This window comes from Oryx dammah, unplaced genomic scaffold (genome assembly GCF_014754425.2).
Source record: "Oryx dammah isolate SB20612 unplaced genomic scaffold, SCBI_Odam_1.1 HiC_scaffold_26, whole genome shotgun sequence".
Classification (NCBI taxonomy): Eukaryota; Metazoa; Chordata; class Mammalia; order Artiodactyla; family Bovidae; genus Oryx; species Oryx dammah.
The window spans coordinates 62563618-62584000 of record NW_024070210.1 but is presented as its reverse complement, the minus strand read 5'-3'; the positions used below and the strand labels follow the sequence as shown (position 1 = coordinate 62584000).

The window sequence follows — 20383 nt, the reverse complement described above, 5'->3', positions numbered from 1 at the left end:
AATTAAAGAATGTGCTGCCTGCTTGAATTATGGCTGAAGAATTTCCTAACTTTCCTTCTTCGAGTATAGGAACAATCCAAACAGAACAATTAGAAAACGGTCTTAATTTAATTACCTGATGGTACTTTAAAGCTGTCTACCTTGAGCCTACAATATTTCACACCATGTCTGCAGATACTGTCATGCATACTCATTTGCACAAATGGAGGCTTACTTAAGGAAAGATACTGGCAAATTGTTTTTAAAAAGTAGTTATCTTTCATACTTTATTTGAATGTGGATTTGCCAGATGCTTAAAATTCACTAGAAGTAAAGTAATGAAAGTCGCTCAGTCGTGCCTGACTCTTTGCAACCTGTGGACTGTCTGTGGAATTCTCTAGGCCAGAATACTCCAGGGGATCTTCCCACCCCAGGGATCGAACCCAGGTCTCCTGCATTGCAGGCAGATTCTTTACAAGCTGAGCCACAAGGGAAGCAGCTTGGACAATAAAGCATCTGCCTGCAATGTGGGAAACCCTGGTTTGATCCCTGGCTTGGGAAGATTCCCTGGAGAAGGAAATGGCAACCCATTCCAGTACTCTTGCCTGGAAAATTCCATGGACAGAGGAGCCTTGTAGGCTACAATCCATGGGGTGACTGAGCGGCTTCACTTCAAAGTAATGAAGAGATTTTATGAAGAACCTGTGGAAGAACTGGGATTTCTTGGATGCCAGCCACATGCTGAGCTCAGACCAAACAACAAATTCAGAGAATGGTAGTAATGTTTCCAGGGATTAAAGGGTTTTCTTACTGGAATGGGCCCTGCTTGAAACACAGGAGTAACTAATATCTTTAACTGAAAAAAATAAAGAAAGCTTGCATTATTTCACTCAAACTTTAAGAACTCTATAAAAATACAGAAATACTAACTCATGAGGTTCACAGAAAAGAAAGTTTTGGCTAATTTCAGCTAGTAAATAATGAAGTCAAAACTGAGTACAGATTCCCTTCAATTCATAAAGTTATAGACATCTAAATAATAAAGACTCCCATATTTTCCCCCTGCAATGGGTTAAATTTATGAGATATTCTTGGGAGTGGAGCCCTTGAAGTTGGAACCATGCTCCTAAATTAATCTGTGTCTCTACCCACTAAAAATGAAATGTCAGAAAAGGGAATTAATAAAATTATCTCATTTTCAGTAGCATCAAAAAGAATAAAATATTTAAGAATAAACTTAGCAAAATATATGAAAGACTTATACATTGAAAACTATAATACAGTGATGACAGAAATTAAAGAAGACAGAAATAAATGGAAAGACATCTTACATTCTTGGATTGGAAGAATTAGTACAGTTAAAATATCTTTACTACCCAAGGTAATCCTTAGAGTCAATGCATCCTCTCTGAAAATACCTGTGGCATTTTTTTTTTTTAAACAGAAATAGAAAAAAAAGTTCTTAAAACTCTTATGGAACCACAAAAAACTTGTATACTATTGGTTGGAATATAAATTGGTACAGCTATTATGAAAAACAGCATGAAGTTTCCATAAAAAATCTAAAGACAGAACCACCATATTGTCCAGTAGTATCTCTTAAGAACACACATCCAAAGAAAATGAAATGAATACCTCAAAGAGATATGTGCTCTCCATGTTCATTGCAGTATTATTTGCAAAATAGTATTATTTGGAAGACAAATATTATTTGAAAAATAGTATTATTTGAAAGTTGTTCAGTCATGTCTGACTCTCTGCGACCCCATGGACTCATACAGTCCTAACCCAAGTTTCCATTAATGGATGAATGAGTAAAGTTATGGCAGATATATGCAATAGGATATCGTTTAGCCTTGAAAATGATTATCCTGCCATTTGCAATAACATGGATGAACCTGGAGGACAATATGGTTCTCTTGACAACAAATGATATTTGATTTTAGTTAAAAATGTCAATCAAAAGATTTTTTTTTAAAAAGAGCCTTCTGAATAGAAAGACCTCCTCAATTAAACTTAAAACATAAGATTTTTGAGGGTAATGAAGAACAAGACTGTGACAAATTTCATGGACTTACTCTACATATTTTGGAAGTGGATATTTAGGATAAATAAGTTGATTTAAAGACTATGTAAGTCAATAAAATGCAAAAGGGCATTTAAGAGTAACTTGATTTATTGCCAGCATATGAGGTCTCATATCACAATTATTATCATATTAAATATAATATATATTTAAATATATTCTTGAAATCATTTTATTATATTAAATAGAATTTCAAGTAAACTACAATTTTATATGTAAGCCAACATAAATTCAAACCATTTAAAAAATTTTATTATCAAATGATCTTTTTTGGAAGAAATATTGCTAAATAGTAGCTTAAGAGTTAATGATGGATAAGTCACTTATCAATTATAAATAATATATAAGAAGAAAGATTTGGCAACATTTTCTTCATTTTAAGAAATAACTTAGAATTATAATAGAAATACTTAATGTTTGTATTGTTGCTGTTGTTCATTCATTAAGTCATATCTGGCTCTTTGTGACCCCATTAACTGCAGCATTCCAGGCTTCCCTGTCCTTCACCATCTCTCCGAGTTTGCTCAAACTCATGTCCATTGAGTAGGTGATGCCATCCAACCATCTCATTCTCTGCTGTCCCTTTCTCCTTCTGCCTTCAATCTTTCAAAGCATCAGGGTCTTTTCCAAAGAGTCATTTCTTCCCATAAGGTAGCCAAAATCCTGGAGCTTCAGCTTCAAGAAGCAAGCATCTTTTATTTTCATGACTGCAGTCACCATCCACAGTGATTTTGGAGCCCAGGGAGATAAAATCTTTCACTGCTTCCACTTTTTCCCCATCTGTTTGCCATGAAGTAATGGGACTGGATGCCATGACTTTCATTTTTGAATGTTGAGTTTTAAGTTAACTTTCTCACTCTCATCTTTTACTCCATTAGGGGGTTCTTTAGTTCCTCTTTGCTTTCCACCATTACGTGGTATCATATGCATACCTGAGGTTATTGATATTTCTTTCTCACAATCCCAGCTTGTGAGTCATCCAGCCTGGCATTTCGCATGTATTCTGCATGTAAGTTAAAATAAGCAATGTGACAATACACAGCCTTGACGTACTCCTTTCCCAATTTTGAACCAGTCTGCTGTTCCATGTCCAGTTCTAACTGTTGCTTCTTGTCCTACATACAGGTTTTTCAGGACCCAGTTAAAATGGTCTATTTCCATCTCTTTAAGAATTTTCCACAGTTTGTTTTGATCCACACAAAGGTTTTAGTGTAGTAAATAAAACAGAAGTAGATGTTTATTCTGAAATTCCCTTGCTTTATTCTATGATCCAGCAGATGTTGACAATTTGATCTCTGGTTCCTCTGCCTTTTCTAAATCCAGTTTGTACATCTGGAAGTTCTCGGTTCATGTCCTGCTGAAGCCTCGCTTGAAGGATTTTGAGCATTATTTTTCTAGCAAGTGAAATGAGTGCAATTTTATGGTAGTATGAACATTCTTTGGCATTGCCCTTCTTAGGGATTTGAATGAAAACTGACGTTTTCCAGGCCTGTGGCTACTGCTGAATTTCCACATGTGCCGGCATATTGAGTGCAACACTTTTACAACATCATCTTTTAGGATTTTAAATAGTTCAGCTGGAATTTCATCACCTTAATTAGGTTTGTCTGTGGTGCTTCCTATGGCCTATTTGACTTCACCCTCCAGGATGTCTGGCTCCAGGATCACTAGGTGAGGTGATCACACCATTGTGGTTATCTGGGTCATTAAGACCTTTTTTGTACAGTTCTCCTGTGTATTCTTGCCACCTCTTTTCAGTTTCTTCTGCTTCTGTTAGATCCATAACATTTCTTTCCTTTATTGTGCCCATCCTTGCATGAAATGTTCCCTTGATATCTGCAGTTTTCTTGAAGAGGTCTCTAGTCATTCCCTTTTCATTGTTTTCCTCTATTTCTTTGCATTGCTCATTGAAGAAGGCTTTTTTATCTCTCCTTGCTATTCTCTGACATTCTGCATTCAGCTGGGTATATCTTTCCCTTTCTCCTTTGCCTTTTGCCTCTCTTCTTTTCTCAGCTATTTGTAAGGCCTCATAATTTGTAAGGCAAGATAATCACCTTGCCTTCTTGCATTTCTTTTTCTAAGGGTTGGTTTTAGTCACCTACTCCTGTACAGTGTTACAAACCTCTGTTCATAGTTCTTCAGGCACTCTGTCTATCAGATCTAAGCCCTTGAATCTATTTGTTACCTCCACTGTATAATCATAAGGGGTTTGATTTAGGTCATACCTGACAGGCTTAGTGGTTTTCCTTACTTTCTTCAATTAAGCCTGAACTTTGCAATGAGGAGGTGATGATCTGAGCCACCGGGAACTCCAGGTCTTGTTCTATCTGACTGTATAGAGCTTCTCCATTTTTGGCTGCAAGAATATAATCAATTTGATTTTGGTATTGACCATCTGGGGATGTCCATGTGTAGAGTCATCTCTTTTGTTGTTGAACAAGGGTGTTTACTATGATCAGTGTTTTCTTCGCAAAACTCTGTTAGCCTTTGTCCTGCATAATGGTTTTAATTAGTGTTTTCTCAGATTTTTTTTCCCTTGAAGTGCTTCATTTTCTTTTTCACTTCAATTTCATTAACAATATCATTACTGGGAAGGTACCTTTTAGTAAATTGTGGAGAATAAATACTAAGTAAGTTGTAGCTAATTAAAATAATAGCAAAATAATAGTAACATAAAACAAATTTGCCAGAGGCTGAGGTACAAGGAACCTGAACTACAAAGCAACACAAACAAATTTTAGGGGTAATGAAACCTTGTGGTGATGGTTACATGACTGTTTAAACTGGTCAACTCTTCTTTCAGAAGTGTACACAAAATATGGTAAATTTTATCATGTGTAGGTTATACCTTGAAAATAAATGACAAGATTTAAAATATTGTAGCATTTAAGGAAAGTAGGTAAAAGTAGTCTTAGGGAATGAAAAATTAACTTTCCTTAGCAAAAATCTAAAATAAAACATGACCTTCTTGTACACATTGGCCTATTTTCTTTTCTTACTGGATAATGTATAGCTAGTGTATTGAGAACCCGAATCCATAACGAATGACTTTGATAAAGTACTGTTATCTGTGTTTGGGACCTGGAGGGAGTAATGAAGGTTAAAAAAATCAATTAATAAGAAAAAATGCATTTGACTGTCAAAAATATAAAAATAATTACTTTCTTTTGATAACAGAGAAATCATTAGGTAATATTTACTCATTTCTTTTTTCTAAACAACTCTCATATTCTACCATATTGACTATCATTAAAAAAATTCAAAAGGTACACAACCAATGGAAATTTTGGTATAGAGTGTTATGCTGGAAATTACTTTAAAAATAGAAAATCCAATGCATCATTTGGATTTCCATTTCACACATGTGAAGTCCTTGCTGAAGAAGAGAAGTTGGTAACTGTGACCTGAAGGACACAAGTTTTAAAGGAAGTATTCAAATTCTAATAAATATTGTCCATATTTAGGGCACATTTCTGGCTTAAATAACTTTTGAACATTGTACACCAGACAAATGGAGCTTTGTTCAGTTATTATGTATGTGAACACGATCTCCTTTTCAATGACAGGCGAGCCTTTCTTCACCTTCTTTACCCGAGGGAACTCTATTAAACTTTCAGGATCCAGCGTTGATATTATCTCTTCTATAAGATTTTCTCAGCTGCCATAAAATAATGGTGCTCATTATATTGGACTGAGGTAATCAGTTAACAATCACTTCCTGTCTATAAATATGTATGCATTTTGTTCAGTAGATAGACTGTTCAAAATTCTTTCCTTGAATTGAAATACTTGTCAACTTGCCCCTGTATTTACTTTTAATCTTTCTATGATAACTATTTTTAAACATTTTCACTGAAAGTACAGTCAGAGAACTTACCTTCAAAGGAATTATAGTCAATATAGTAATTAATTAGCAATAGTACCCTGAGTAGAAGCCAGGAAGAATTTTATTTATGCCATTAATTCATCTTGAAACTGTCATGTATTTGTTCTTTTAACAAATGATCACTGAACACCTGCTAAACATGAGATGCCATTATAGACACAAAGATAGTGAAATATAGAGAGAAACTAGAAACGGATTTAGTTCTTAAGTATCTTACAGTTTATTGGAGGATATGAGAAAATAAAAAATAACTTCCACATAGATGAAGATAAATTGTAATTGAAAATCAAAATGAGGGAGTAATTAGTGGAAGAAGAAGCATTTGTGCTAAACATTATAAGAAAAATGAACCTCAAAGAGCTGATAATAATAGCTGCATTAAAAGGTCATTGGGGTGATTAAATGAACTTATATGCATTGTAGCAAGATGTGAACAATAAAGGTCTATAAAAATATTCAGTATTAGTGTTTGGTTATGCAAAAGCAGAGTAAAAGAGGCTCTTTGGGAGGAAACACAGCAGGAATAGAGGTTAGGTAATTTGGCCTTTGTTATATAATCAGTTAAAGGCCAAAACAGAAAAGAGAATACAGTAAAATGAAAAAACAGATTTGGACATTTTCTTCACTAAGAAATTAAGGAAATTAAGAATGTTGAATGGATAGGAGTAAGAGTACAAAGATGGCTCTTCTTTCTTTGTTAGACCAGAACAATATCTTGCTAGACACAAAATAAGGGACAAAAATTGATTCTTAATTTTAAAATGAAATATTATTAAGAGGATGGTAATCAAATTACTTTTTCTTCATATAAGACTGGAATATGGAATAGTGATTAGTGAAAAATCTTGACTGAACCATTAAAATACCAACTTTCTAAGTGAATATGATATTTCATGAGTTGAATATAGAAATCAAATGGTGAAAATTAAAGAAATAAATAATAGCAATACAAATAATATACAATACCACAAAGGGAATAAATAAACCACAGTTACACAAATAACAATTGTTAAGCATGTTGGAGAAATGGCTGGATATTTAAGAAAAGTCAATAATCTATATTAAATTATTTGTCTTTATGCCTGTAGAATTCAAAGTTTACAATTAACGCCAGTTTTACTATTTCTAAGACATTCTATGTCAACCCAAATATGAGCAATTGATAAACAACCTTTGTATGTTTATGCATTTTTTATTTGTATAAATTGTCAAATATAGTGCCATTTTTAAAGTGAAAATATACTTACTCAAATGAGGATTAACAGGAGCTACAAGAAAAGCAAAAAATAATGTTAGCATGGCTTAAATGCCTTTTATAAATAAAAGACTAATCAGCATCTCATAAGTGCCTAACTAAAACTTAATGATCTTCCCCACTGTGGCCAGAGAGAATTATATCTGCAATCCATTTTGTTCTAGAAGACTGAATAGAATCTACTTTGGAACTCAGCAATAACAGCCTCAAAGTACCCAAATTATCAGTGCTAAATGGCTCACGGGATTTGTTCATTTCCCAAGGTATAGAGTAACTGATTTTTGTTATCTTAACCAGTGCTAAACAAAACCAAGTAATCAAAGGCTGACAAGCTATACTCTTGATGTTTTAAGAATGAATGCAATTATCTAACAGAGAACACACTTTAGTTTTTTTTTTTGCTATTGTCTACTTCTGTTTAAAATATATGGTATATATGAAAATAAAGCAATCCTCATGTCATATCATTGTGTGTGAGCCAAAACAAATAGCTACTTTAATGCTATTTTAATTACTTTCTCACACACACACACACAGTTTTCAAATGATAGGTAATGCATTTGCATTTTTGCAATATTTATCTCAAGAAGAAATATTTATCTCAAAAACTAATTGTGTTTATAGTGCCAATTGATTTCTACCTGAAAAGAAATGCATACTTTAACTATTACTGAAGCAAAACAAAACTATATCTAACCTAAGAGACAAAATGGTATCTGTATATATCGATTAAGCATTTATCACTCTGAGAGAAAATTTCAGTCTGGATGAAAGAAAGCATTATTGCAGTCTCCTAAGATTAAAATGGGTTGCTAATCTGACCTCCAGAAGATTGTCTATTTTGTTGCTGGTTCCTAGTGTTTGCCATTAAGCACTTTTGTTAAACTTGGACATAGCAGTAAAATACAAAATGAATGTCATAAATGCACACACATGCACAAAGCATCTTCATATAAAATTTTTACATTTAATATACTGAGATCAATTTTAACAAAGTGATTAGTTTATCAACAAATTACTTTTTACTATTTCTACATCAAGAAGACAGAGTATTCCCGTTATTTTAGCTGTTCTACTTGTACTTGCACCATTGCAAATTATGAAATGAATAACATAGAGAAGGGACTATACATTTATTAGTTCCACTGAAAAACAAACAAAAATAATCCCTTTCTTGCACGGTGCATGCATGCTAAGTTGCTTCAGTCATGTCCAGCTCTTTGCAGCCCTATAGACCATATCCCACCAGTCTCTGTCCATATGATTCTCCAGGCAAGGATACTGGAGTGGGTTGCCAGGCCCTTCTTCAGGTGATCTTCCACACCCAGGGATCAAACCTGCATCTCATTATGTCCCTTGCATTGCAGGTGGATTCTTTACCACTAGTGCCAGCTGGAAAGCCTCAAGGTATCAGTATGTTTTAATTTGAAAATTAATTATTGAAATTAAAATTATTTTATAATTAGGATAATATAATTTTTGACTTTATGTATTGTTTTTGAAAGAAGTAAACATCTTTGAATTATAATTTAGTTCTAAGCAATGTCACAGCTACATGTAATCTGTGACCAGACTGAATTTTGAGACTTCTAAAATATTTTAGTCAGCAAATTCACTGCAAACATCATGATTAATCTTGTAAAAATTTGCCATTCTAATTTGAAATATTGCAGTGAGTCTACTTTTCTTCTTTAAAACTATCAATAGCATGTTCAATTTCTTAAGGATGCCTATATATACAATGTATGCTTACACACACTAAGGTATACTTTACCCAAATCCATAGTATATAAAAGCAAATTTTAATTAAAATGTTTAAGATTTTAATAAGCATGACAAGTTATAAAGATAGTTAAAAAAAAGTTGGAACTAAACACAGTACTGATTTTCCAGATTTATTTTTCATTTCTATTTGTTACATCAGAGTTTTCAATAAAAATTAAATTGAGTTTCTGAAGATTTTTTTCTATATCTCTGTAAGACAAGTTCTAATGATTCCTAAACTGAGCAAATAGGTAAAGATTTCTGTCATTTAGGAGTGATCTCTAGTTTTCATTAGTTAGTCATGTCATATAATTGTTTAATGCGACAGGACACTGAAACTTTCTGGGTCTTAATATCTTCACCTTTAAAAGAATGAGTATTAATTATGGTTTCCAGTGCCCTCCATATTACGTAGTTTGCAGTTTTACATCTTGGAGGAGAGGAAGCATAAATATTAGAAGGAGTAATCATATTTATAAAAATATTTGATGCTAAAACTTTAGACAATTATACTAAGATGTATTTGTTTGTTGGATAGAATCATGAAAGTGATTACAGAATAACAATTGCTATTCTGCTCTGATATTTATATCATTAAGATAAAAATGTACATTTTAAAAAGAGTCATATTCAAGAAAATATATGCAGTGATTCTAATGTTTTTATATTCCTTGATCTTGTATGACTATTCCATTATATATTCTATATTTAATTTTTTAATGAAAATTGAATTTGTCATGCCCAGTGTGTACTCTGACTGATGAGAGCAAATACAGGTAATTTTATAACTCCAGTGAGGTTGTAATAATTTCACTTTATTTTTTACTTTGACAGTATTCACTGTTGCCCTCATCAGTAGGAAAACATACTTAATGCTAAATAGAATGGAAAACTTCAGCTGCAAAAACCCTTATTCTATTATCTTTTAAACTCAAGCCTTAATCAAAAAGAAAAATATTCCACTGAGGTAACAAAACATATACAACCTTGCAAAATACATTGATGATTTTAGAGCTAAGCTTTGAACACTATAAATTTCAGATGAAAAATGCATATAAATTTCAAATGATAAAGTATTAATCTGTCAGGTATATATGAACAATAATATCATATCAATCAATATTATTCCTATTTGAACTATTATAAAGTTTTTGATCAACTTTGTCACAGTTTTACACTATTTTCTACATTTGTTTAAGGAGGACATTTAAATAATAAAGAAATAGTAAATGCATATTGTTTATAAAGGAAAACTATTGCTAACACATACACATTAAATTTAGTGTTCTAAAGGAAAAAAAAAAACGATGAAAAAAATCAACTAAGATGTTGTTCAATAAGTGAATGGTTAAACAGTTGTACACCTATGCAATGGGATATTACTTGACAATAAAGAATAATGAGCTATCAGGCCACACAAATATATGTAAAATCTTTAAATGTATATTGCTAAATACAGTAAATCAATTTGGAAAGGTTATATGTTGCATGATTCCAACCCAACATTCTGGAAAATGCAAAACTGTGTAACATAAAGACTGATTCCTGATATAAACTATTGACTTTAATAATGTACAATATTTGTTACTCAATTGTTAACAACGTGCCACATTAATGTAAGATGTAAATTGTAGGGGAAGCTGTAACAGGGAGAAGGCATACAGGGGAACACTGCACTTCCTCCTACTCAATTTAATGTGAATTTAAAACTACTCCAAAAAATGAAAGAAACGTAAAAATTCAATCACATTTCCTAACTTCTTAATGATACAAATTTTAAAATCATTAAGAATTTGTAAAAAATGTATACATACTGCCTCATAACTATGACATAGAAAATAATAAGACATTCATGACATTATCTCTGAGGTTCAAAGTTAATTAAGCATTTGTCTACACCTCTATATTCAAAACTAAATAGTACAATTTATAATGATTAAGTATTATGGGATTTTTTTCTCACTTGGCTAACGGCCCAGAAAGTCAGTATGTTAAATTTTAGTTTGTGTCTAAATTTGGTAGATAGTTACAACTTTCTAGTTGGTTTAGTATATAAATAAATTCTTTTAAACAAAAAGCTACTTACCACTATATTTGATGACACGAATTGTTGAATCTCCTTCACCAAATTTGGTGAGAGGAGTCAGTCGGACTTCATAAGCCTCTGGTTTTATTAGCTCAGTCAAGTTATATGTAATTAATTCTCCCTTTTGGATATTTCCATTTATTTTAATCTCTTGTTCCCACCATCGCTGCTGTCCAGCCTGAAATTAAAAGAATCATATAATAATGTTTCTGATAATTTTAACTGTGTGTTGATCATGTGGTTAAAAATACTATTGCTGGAGATTCTTTAGGGCCTAGGACAAAGTTATATTTCATTAAAGATGTACCTTTGTTTCTGACATTCTGCAAGGGGCATTAACAGTATGGTTCACTTTTGCTTTAAATATCAAACCCTTTGGTGTCACAGATTAGAATGAAGATGGTCTCTTTTTTTTTGATGCTAAGTCGCTTCAGTCATGTCCAACTCTTTGTGACCCTATGGACTGTTGCCCAGCAGGCTCCTCTGTCCATGGGATTCTCTAGGCAGGAGTACTGGAATGGGTTGCCATGCCCTCCTCCAGGGGATCTTCCCAACCCAGAGATTAAACCTGTGTCTCTTATATCTCCTGTGTTGAAAGTGGGTTCTTTACACCTAGTGTCATCTGGGAAACCCTTGCTTTGGATAGGACTTGGGTTTTAATTCCTTACCACTGCCAAACTATAAGACTCAAAGTTCAAGTTTGTTTGGGTTGGTTAATAACTGAAGGCAAAAGCAATATATATACTATATATGTTAATATGCATATACCATTGTTGTTGTTTATTTACTAAATCATGTCTGGCTCTTTGGGGCCACATGGACTATAACCAGCCAGGCTCCTCTGTCCATGGGATTTCCCAGACAAGAATACTGGGGCGAGTTGCCATTTTTTTTCCAGGGGATCTTCCTAACCCAAGGATTAGACCTGTGTCCCCTGTATTGGCAGACAGATTCTTTACTGCTAAGCCACCGGGGGAAAAAAATAACATATATATACATATACATATTTTTTCATATATTTGTTTATTTGCTTGTTTCCTGAGGGTGGGTTACTGTTAATTATATAGCCTAGCCTGCTATATTTCTAGAAATGAAAATCTCAAGTACATGCTGTTAGCACAAGATTAGACAAATGACAAACAAAATAATGAAATGGAACAGAAAGTCCATATATTAATTTATGTGGGGAATTGTTCACATAGAAGACATGAAAATATATACCACTCAACTGCTTAGGTATATAAAAAAATACATGAATGTGATCCCTATCACATATCTTAGAAAGAAGAGTCTCAGGAAAATCAAATACTTAAATTTAAAAGATAAAAGTTAAATCTTTAGCAAAACACAGAAGAATGTGATTATGATCTCACACAAGGTGTTATATTCTTAAACAGAATAAAAAAGCACAAAGAAAAGACTGATAAATTAGTCAATCTTAAAATTGAAATTATCATTAAATTTAAAATTTTAACATAAACATTTCATCTCATTGGTGCTCCCCAATAAACAGGTAAAATAAAGGCAGAGTTTGGAAAAAGATATTTAGAACAAATACAGTTAACCAGAATGTATTAAAAAATCCCTATAACAAAATAAAAAAAATAATTCAAAAGCAAAGAGTCTAATAGAAACAGGTATTTCATAAATGAGAAAGCCCAAATAAAGAATTACAGAAAAGTCCTAACCTCATTGTGAATCAAGGAAGTGAAAATTAAAACCACAATATTATTTCCCAGAAAAACAGAAGCTTATAAAGATAACAATGTTAAGGTTTGTTGTTAACACAAAACAAAGAATATTTATACCTGTCAAGAATCTGGAGCAGGGGAGGGTGGATGGGTAAGATATTAGTCTACTTACAAGCAAACAAGTTAGCCTGCAATAGTATCATGGGCCATCAGCAGAAGAATTCTGACTACTGGGACAGAGAAAAGGATTCACAACACAGAAGACAGCATAAGCTTTACTTTCAAACCAGTTCCTTTTGTCTCCCTATTCCGCCACGGTGATGAAGAAGTGACCAGTTGGATCTTGCACATACCTTCTGTTTGTATCACATCTCTGGGATCCTGAGCTAAAAAGACTTAAGTCTTTTATAAGTGACAGTAAGTACTCAAATCTGTCCAACCACTGCCCAAGAGGGAGACTTTATATTCATTATACTAGACATTAAACGAGCTTTCCTTCTGCTCCACAGGAGGTCTCTATATTCTAAGGATGTTTGCTATGAAAATAACCTTGAAAAGATAGACTGGAATAAAAAGACAGTGCTTCTGCACATATTATGCAAAAAATCAAGAGATCTACGGAAAGCTCTCTTCTAATATAGTCTTTTCTAAATATAGTCTTGAGTATGTAAATTGGTATAAGTATGGAGAGCTATTTGGCAATAAAAACACTATTACAATGAGAACAGATAAACTTGTATACACAGGAAACAGAAATATTTAAGGCATAGAAAACAGAATTATCTAAACATCAGTAGGAGATAGGATAATCAAATTGTAAGCTTTTAATAAATCATAATTCAATATAGAGCATGAAAAATGAACCTAAGCCACAATACATCATCATAGATGGATTTAACAAAAGTAATATTGAGGTAAAATCAACCTTAAAGCAGATGTTTTATAAAATTTAAGTTCAAAATATGTACTTTGAAAAGGGATGCATAGACATATATTCAAGTATAAAGAAAGGCAGAAAATAGTAAATACTTGGTCATGTGGGATAGGAGAGCATCAGGAAGAGAATTTGAAATTGTGAGGGGCTAGCAAAACACTCAGGTGATTTTTAATTTTTTAGATTGGTAGCAGGTATAGAAAATACTTACATTATCTTGCCTATGCCTGAAATATTTCTCTTTGTTTTTTTAAAGAGAGAATTTCAGAATAAGAGTTAGAAACAGGCAACCATGAGTTATCTTAAAGCTTTTTCCTCCTTGAATTTTAAGACTGTTTCCTTGTATCAACAGCTTCCCTCATCTACATCTGTGGCTACTCATCCACTTCTGTGCAGCTTTTCCTTTTCATGAGTTCAGAATGTTGATAGTCTCTGGAGTTTTGTATCTGGTGTGGTTAATACTCTGTATAATGGTTCTCACTTTTAGGCAAGCATGAGAGTCATGGGACAATTGTGATTAAAAACCAAAAATTCCAAGTCTTAGCTACCAGTAAGTATTTTGCTTCTGTGAAGTCTAGAAACAATTTTTTGGTGAGTTTAGAAATACATAATTTTTAAAAAATCACCTTCTCCTTTACAGGGTAATTTGGAAGCAGGTGATCCAGGGTCTGTATTTGGCGCAGCTCAGCAGGGCTAGAGGTTTTGTCACTAACTCTTGTCCAACTCGTGTGACCCCATGGACTGTAGCCCATCAACTCTTTTGTCCATAGGATTTTCCAAGCAAGAATACTGGAACAGGTTGCCATTTCCTTCTCCACAGACAGGCTAGCCCACAGCATTAATACTAGTGGTTTCTTCTATACTTCTATACTGACGACTGTCTAACTTGTGATTTCAGATCAGATAATAAACAACAAAAACATCCTGCTACATTAATTTGTATGTATCTGCATACTATGTGTCTGTATACTATGCATCCGCCAGGCACCATGTTAACTGTATTATATCTACTGTATTTAGTCTAGCACAACCCTTAGTAAGCAGGAACTAATACCAGCCCTATTATACAAATTGAAGAAACTGAGGCAGAAGGAAGTTTCTGTAGTTCTTCTAAGGTTGTCTGGAGAGTAGCAGCTACAAAATTTGGTTATACCCAAAATTACTTTATTTAGCATCATCTTCTCCTTTGCTTCCCCAGAATTTATTACTCCCTTGTTTTCACTAGCATTTTTATATATTTAGTTATAATACAATTAATAGTACTTTTTTTGCACATAGATTATAAACCAGGAACAATTTCTTATTAATTTTTTTTTTTTTTTACCTATAGTGTCTGATCATTAACTACATAACGACGTGACAAGATTAAATTCCAGTACACCGTGTATATTCAACTGACCCAATGAGTGGAGCAGGAAATCTAACTTAGTGATAACTGCATACAGTCACTATATTTACAAACACTGGTAAAAATGTACATAAAACCTAATTCAACAGAAAGTAATTTACTTATGCATAGCTGATACTAGACATTACAAAGTTCCTATCTGTTTCGGAGACTAACAGTTCTATAAAATAATATAATATAAATGAAAATTTCTTTCCTTGTCTTTGGACTTTAATTATTATGTGTGAACTAAGAGCAATGTACTATTATTTCAGATGATAAAAGTAGTTTAAACCCACAGAATTTTAACATTGTTTTATTATCTAAAGGCATGCAAATTTAATCAAGTATACTTTTCTGGATGTTAAATATGTTTAATATCACTCAATATTTATAACAGATCTCAAAAGGAGACTGTAGGTATTCTGTTTCTATAATGAGATGCTCTAGTCAAGTAATTTTAGTTGGCAGATACATTGATGCTGTTATTTATTAAAACTCTTCATAACTTCATATGTATATTAAAAAAGCAATAACTTCGATTCTAAATCTTTAACTTAAAGCTATAATGAAAGTATATACTTCAGCAGTTGAGGAATAAGCAATTAAACACTTCATATCATATCTCAGTGAACTGTGCAAAATGTAAAAATAGAAAACTAAATGCATATACACAAAAGAAAATACAACATTAGCCCACTGTTTGGAGGTAATACCACAAAACCCCCAGAGAACATAGGACCCAAACCATAACCAGAGTTGACAGTTCCAGAGCATACCCATGAGCATACTGATATGAAAGCAATATGTAAAGTATTTATCATTTCAACTTTTTTTAAAAAAAATTGTGTAACTTCTTTTCCTAGCAGATATGTTCATTTCACATAATTTAGAGGACCTTTTTCACTATTTGAAGATGAAATGAGCCATCATTTTTCTGAATGCTAAGATCTGTAACCTGAAACACACACATTATCTGGAAATTCTTGCCAATCCAAGTTAAACTCAACATGTTCAGGGTTTGAACTTGATACTCTTAACCCAATCACTTTGTATAGTGGTTATCACCTAGGGAAGTACTTAGATGGGGCAAAGGCAGGGGAAGCCCATATCCGAGCTTAAGTGCCCTTGGCTTGCTGGTGCAGGGGACAAGTGTTGCTTGGATTACTGTTTCCTTCTGATACTCTCTCGATTCAGTCAAATTCATTGGATCTTTCTTTTTGGTTGGTACTAGCATCCTTAGTTTTTGCAACTGCCTTGGCCTATGGTTAATATTTCTATTAAATCCACATCTTTCTTAGACAAATCATAAGTTCTTTTGGTCTAAAAGCACCATCTCTGCCCTTTTTCAGGGCTTTGGGGAATCCTGTTTTACCTATAACACAGTAAAGCAAAATACTTACCAGATCCTAGTCTCTGCAAATCAGATTCAGTCTATGCTACTACCATACGCAAGGACTCCCTCCGGGAAAACCCAAAGCCTCAAGGCAATTCCCGTAGTCTTCCGGAGCTACCTATGGGAAAGTGAGTCCATTTCTTTCTTATTCAAGTGGGTTGTAGTTACCTTTCTCAGGAAAATTCTAGGACTTATGTTATTGTTCTTTTACTTTTACTAAAATATTCCTCATACCTGAGGACTCTGTATTTGCACTGGAATATCTTCCTATATTTTTATTCTGAAACTCAATGCCTTTCCTCATTCAACCACCTCCAGCTCACTTTTATGACCTCTTGTTTGATTTAAAGTCTAGGCTTTTGAAGCTACCAGATTTCCTTAGGTTTTATAAAATCTATTAAAATCTCATTTACTATCTTTTTAATTTTGTACTGGTGTGTGTTTATGGGTTTGTGTTCATGTACTTGGACTATAAACCTCATCCTACTTTGTTGCAATTTTAAATAATGAAAGGGTAGCAGATAAAAGAGAATTACAAGATAAAAAGTGCATTTGTTAATATGTCAAATTCCCAATTATCTTTTGTAATCAATGTTTTAAATTTACATGGTATATGAATGTCAATCTGCATTTAGCTTTAAATCTTTTGAAACTTATTCCCTGTAGTTTGTCTAATTTATATTTATCAGAATAGTTACCTGATTAAAAAACAAAACAAAACAAAAACCCTCAGGTAAAGACAACATGGAGTGGGTATACAGCTTCAGTGAATCTGTCTTTCATGAAGTTTTCTGTCCTTGCCTACCTTGGTGAGCCTCTGCTGCCAGACAGAGGGGTACAAAGTGGATATACAAGAAGTCTTTGGCAAACAACATGGTACATAGATGAAAGACCTTGTAAATATTTTTCAAGGATGATTTAAAAATTGAGAACTAAATATTAGGTACATAGAACAAAGTCTTCAGTGACAACCTAATGAAATAGGATTGCCCAGTGATCTTAAAAATGGAAGAAATAGAAGTAGAAAAAGACTGGAGTCTAAGATTTCCTAAATATATTGTGTGCCATGGCTCAAAGCTCAACATTCAGAAAAAACTAAGATTATGGCATCCAGCCCCATCACTTCATGGCAAATAGAGGAGAAACAATGGAAACAGAGACAGACTTTATTTTGGGGGGCTCCAAAATCACTGCAGATGGTGACTGCAGCCATGAAATTAAAAGACACTTGCTCCTTGGAAGGAAAGTTATGACAAAACTAGACAGCATATTAAAAAGCAAAGACATCACTTTGCTGACAAAGGTCCATAGAGTCAAAGCTATGGATTTTCCAGTAGTCATGTACAGATGTGAGAGCTGGACCATAAAGAAGGCTGAGCATGAAAGAATTGATGCTTTTGAAGTGTGGTGCTGGAGAAGACTCTTGACAGTCCCTTGGACAGCAAGGAGATCAAACCAGTCAATCCTAAAGGAAATCAGTCCTGAACATTCATTAGAAGGACTGATGCTGAAGCTGAAACTCCAATACTTTGGCCACCTGATGTGAAGACCTGACACATTGGAAAAGACCTTGATGCTGGGACAGATTGAAGGCAAAAGGAGAAGAGGTCAGCAGAGTATAAGATGTCTACATAGCATCACTGACTCAATGGACATGAATTTGAGCAAACTTCATGAGATAGTGAAGGACAGGGAGGCCTGAGATGCTGCAGTCCAGGGGTCCAAAGAGTCAGATATGACTTAGCAACTGAACAACAACAGGGCTTGAAGTTAAAAATACAGTTCTAGAAAAATGACGACAAATATTAGAACAGAACTTTGGATAAAAGGAGTTTTCTTTATAAGATAAAAGGAGTTTAGCACCCTAAAAAATTGAACACTGTGCTTCCTTGGTGGCTCAGTGGTAAAGAATCCACCTGCCAATGGAGGAGACATAAATTCAATCTTTGGTCCAGGAAGATTCTGCATGCCACAGAGTAACTAAGGCCATGTGCTACAACTACTGAGCCTGTGCTCTAAAGCCTGGAAGCCACAACTACTGAGCCCACATGCTGCAACTACTGAAGCCCGCTTGCCCTAGAGCCCCTGGTCCATGACAAAAGAAGCCACCATAATGAGAAGAAGCCTGCACACACAAGAAGAGAGTAGCCCCCACTCACTGCAATGAGAGAAAAGCCCATGCAGCAATGAAGACACAACATAGCTGAAAGCAAATACATAAATAATATAAAAAAGCAAAGTAATGCTCAAATTCTCCAAACCAGGCTTCACCAGTATGTGAACTGTGATGTTGAACACTTCCAGATGTTCAAGCTGGATTTAGAAAAGGCAGAGGAACCAGAGATCAGATTGCCAACATTGCTTCATCGAAAAAGCAAGAGAGTTCCAGAAAAACATCTACTTCTGCTTTATTGACTATGCCAAAGCCTTTGACTGTGTGGATTGCAACAAACTGCGGAAGATTCTTCAAGAGATGGTAATACCAGGCTACCTGACCTGTCTCCTGAGAAATCTGTATGCAGGTCAAGAAGCAACAGTTAGAACTGGACATGGGACAACAGACTCAGATTCCAAATTGGGATAGGAGTATGACAAGGCTAAATATTGTCACCCTACTTATTTATCTTATGTGCAGAGTACATCATGAGAAATGCTGGACTGGATGAAGCACAAGCTGGAATCAAGAGTGCTGGGAGAAATATCAATTACCTCAGATATGCAGATGACACCCTGCTTATGGCAGAAAGTGAAGAATTAAAGAGCCTCTTGATGAAAGTGAAAGAGGACAGTGACAAAATTGGCTTAGAACTCAACATTCAGAAAAGTAAGATCATGGCATCTGGTCCCATCACTTTGTGGCAAATAGTTGGGGAAACGATGGAAACAGTGACAGATTTTTTTTTTTTTTTTGGCTCAAAATCACTGCATATGGTGACTTGCAGCCATGGAATTTAAAAGACACTTGCTCTTTGGAAGAAAAGTTATGACCAACCTAGACAGCTTATTAAAAAGCAGAGGCATTACTTTGCCAACAAAGGTCCATCTGGTCAAAGGTATAGTTTTCCAGTAGTCATGTATGGATGTGAGAGTTGGACTATAAAGAAAGCTGAGCACCAAAGAATTGAAGCTTTTGAACTGGGGCTTTGGAGAAGACTCTTGAGAGTCTCTTGGACAGCAAGGAGATAAAACCAGTCCATCCTAAAGGAAATAAGTTCTGAATATTCATTGCTGAAGCTGAAACTCCAATCCTTTGGCCACCTGATGTGAAGAACTGACTCACTGGAAAAGACCCTGATGCTGGGAAAGCTTGAAGGTGGGTGGAGAAGGGGACAACAGAGGATGAGACAGTTGGATGGCATCACGGATTCAATGGACATGAGTTTGAGTAACTCTGGGAGTTGGTGATGGACAGGGAGACCTGGTGTGCTGCAGTCCTTGGGGTCATAAAGAGTTGGACACGACTGAGCGACTGAATTGAACCGAATGTTTCTGTAGTAGGTAAACGTTGAGTAAAACTAGAATTTTACACAGTCCTAAGTGTTTAGTGGGCCTCCCTGGTGGCTCAGAGGTAAAGAATCTGCCTGCAATGCAGGAGATGCAGTTTTCATCCCTGGGACAGGAAGATCCCTTGGATATGGAATTGGTAACCCTCTCTAGTATTCTTGCTGAGGATATCTCATGGACTGGCAGGTTACAGTCCATTGGGTCTCAAAAGATTTGGACACAACCTAGCAACTAAACAACAACAAATATTTAGTACATATTTATTAATGTGACTTTCCATTCTCAATGTGACTTTATAATGGAAGAGTTACATGAGAATATTTTAAATAGTTAATGTTTATTGAGTGATTGCTATGTACTGGGATATTCTTTGTATTTTGTTATTTAATTTAACCACAAACAATTCAAAGTGGTA

At 34.3% G+C, this 20383-nt stretch overlaps 1 protein-coding gene across 1 annotated transcript in view; it reads right to left on the bottom strand.

Moving 5' to 3' along the window:
• Nucleotides 1-20383, bottom strand: part of MDGA2 (MAM domain containing glycosylphosphatidylinositol anchor 2) — a 915731-nt gene that overhangs the window by 45991 nt on the left and 849357 nt on the right. The window contains exons 11-12 of the mRNA XM_040226786.1: nt 11057-11234; nt 7199-7219 (exon numbers count right to left, since the gene is read on the bottom strand). Of these exons, the coding sequence (XP_040082720.1) occupies nt 7199-7219; nt 11057-11234 (199 nt within the window). The remainder of the gene's footprint in view (nt 1-7198; nt 7220-11056; nt 11235-20383) is intronic.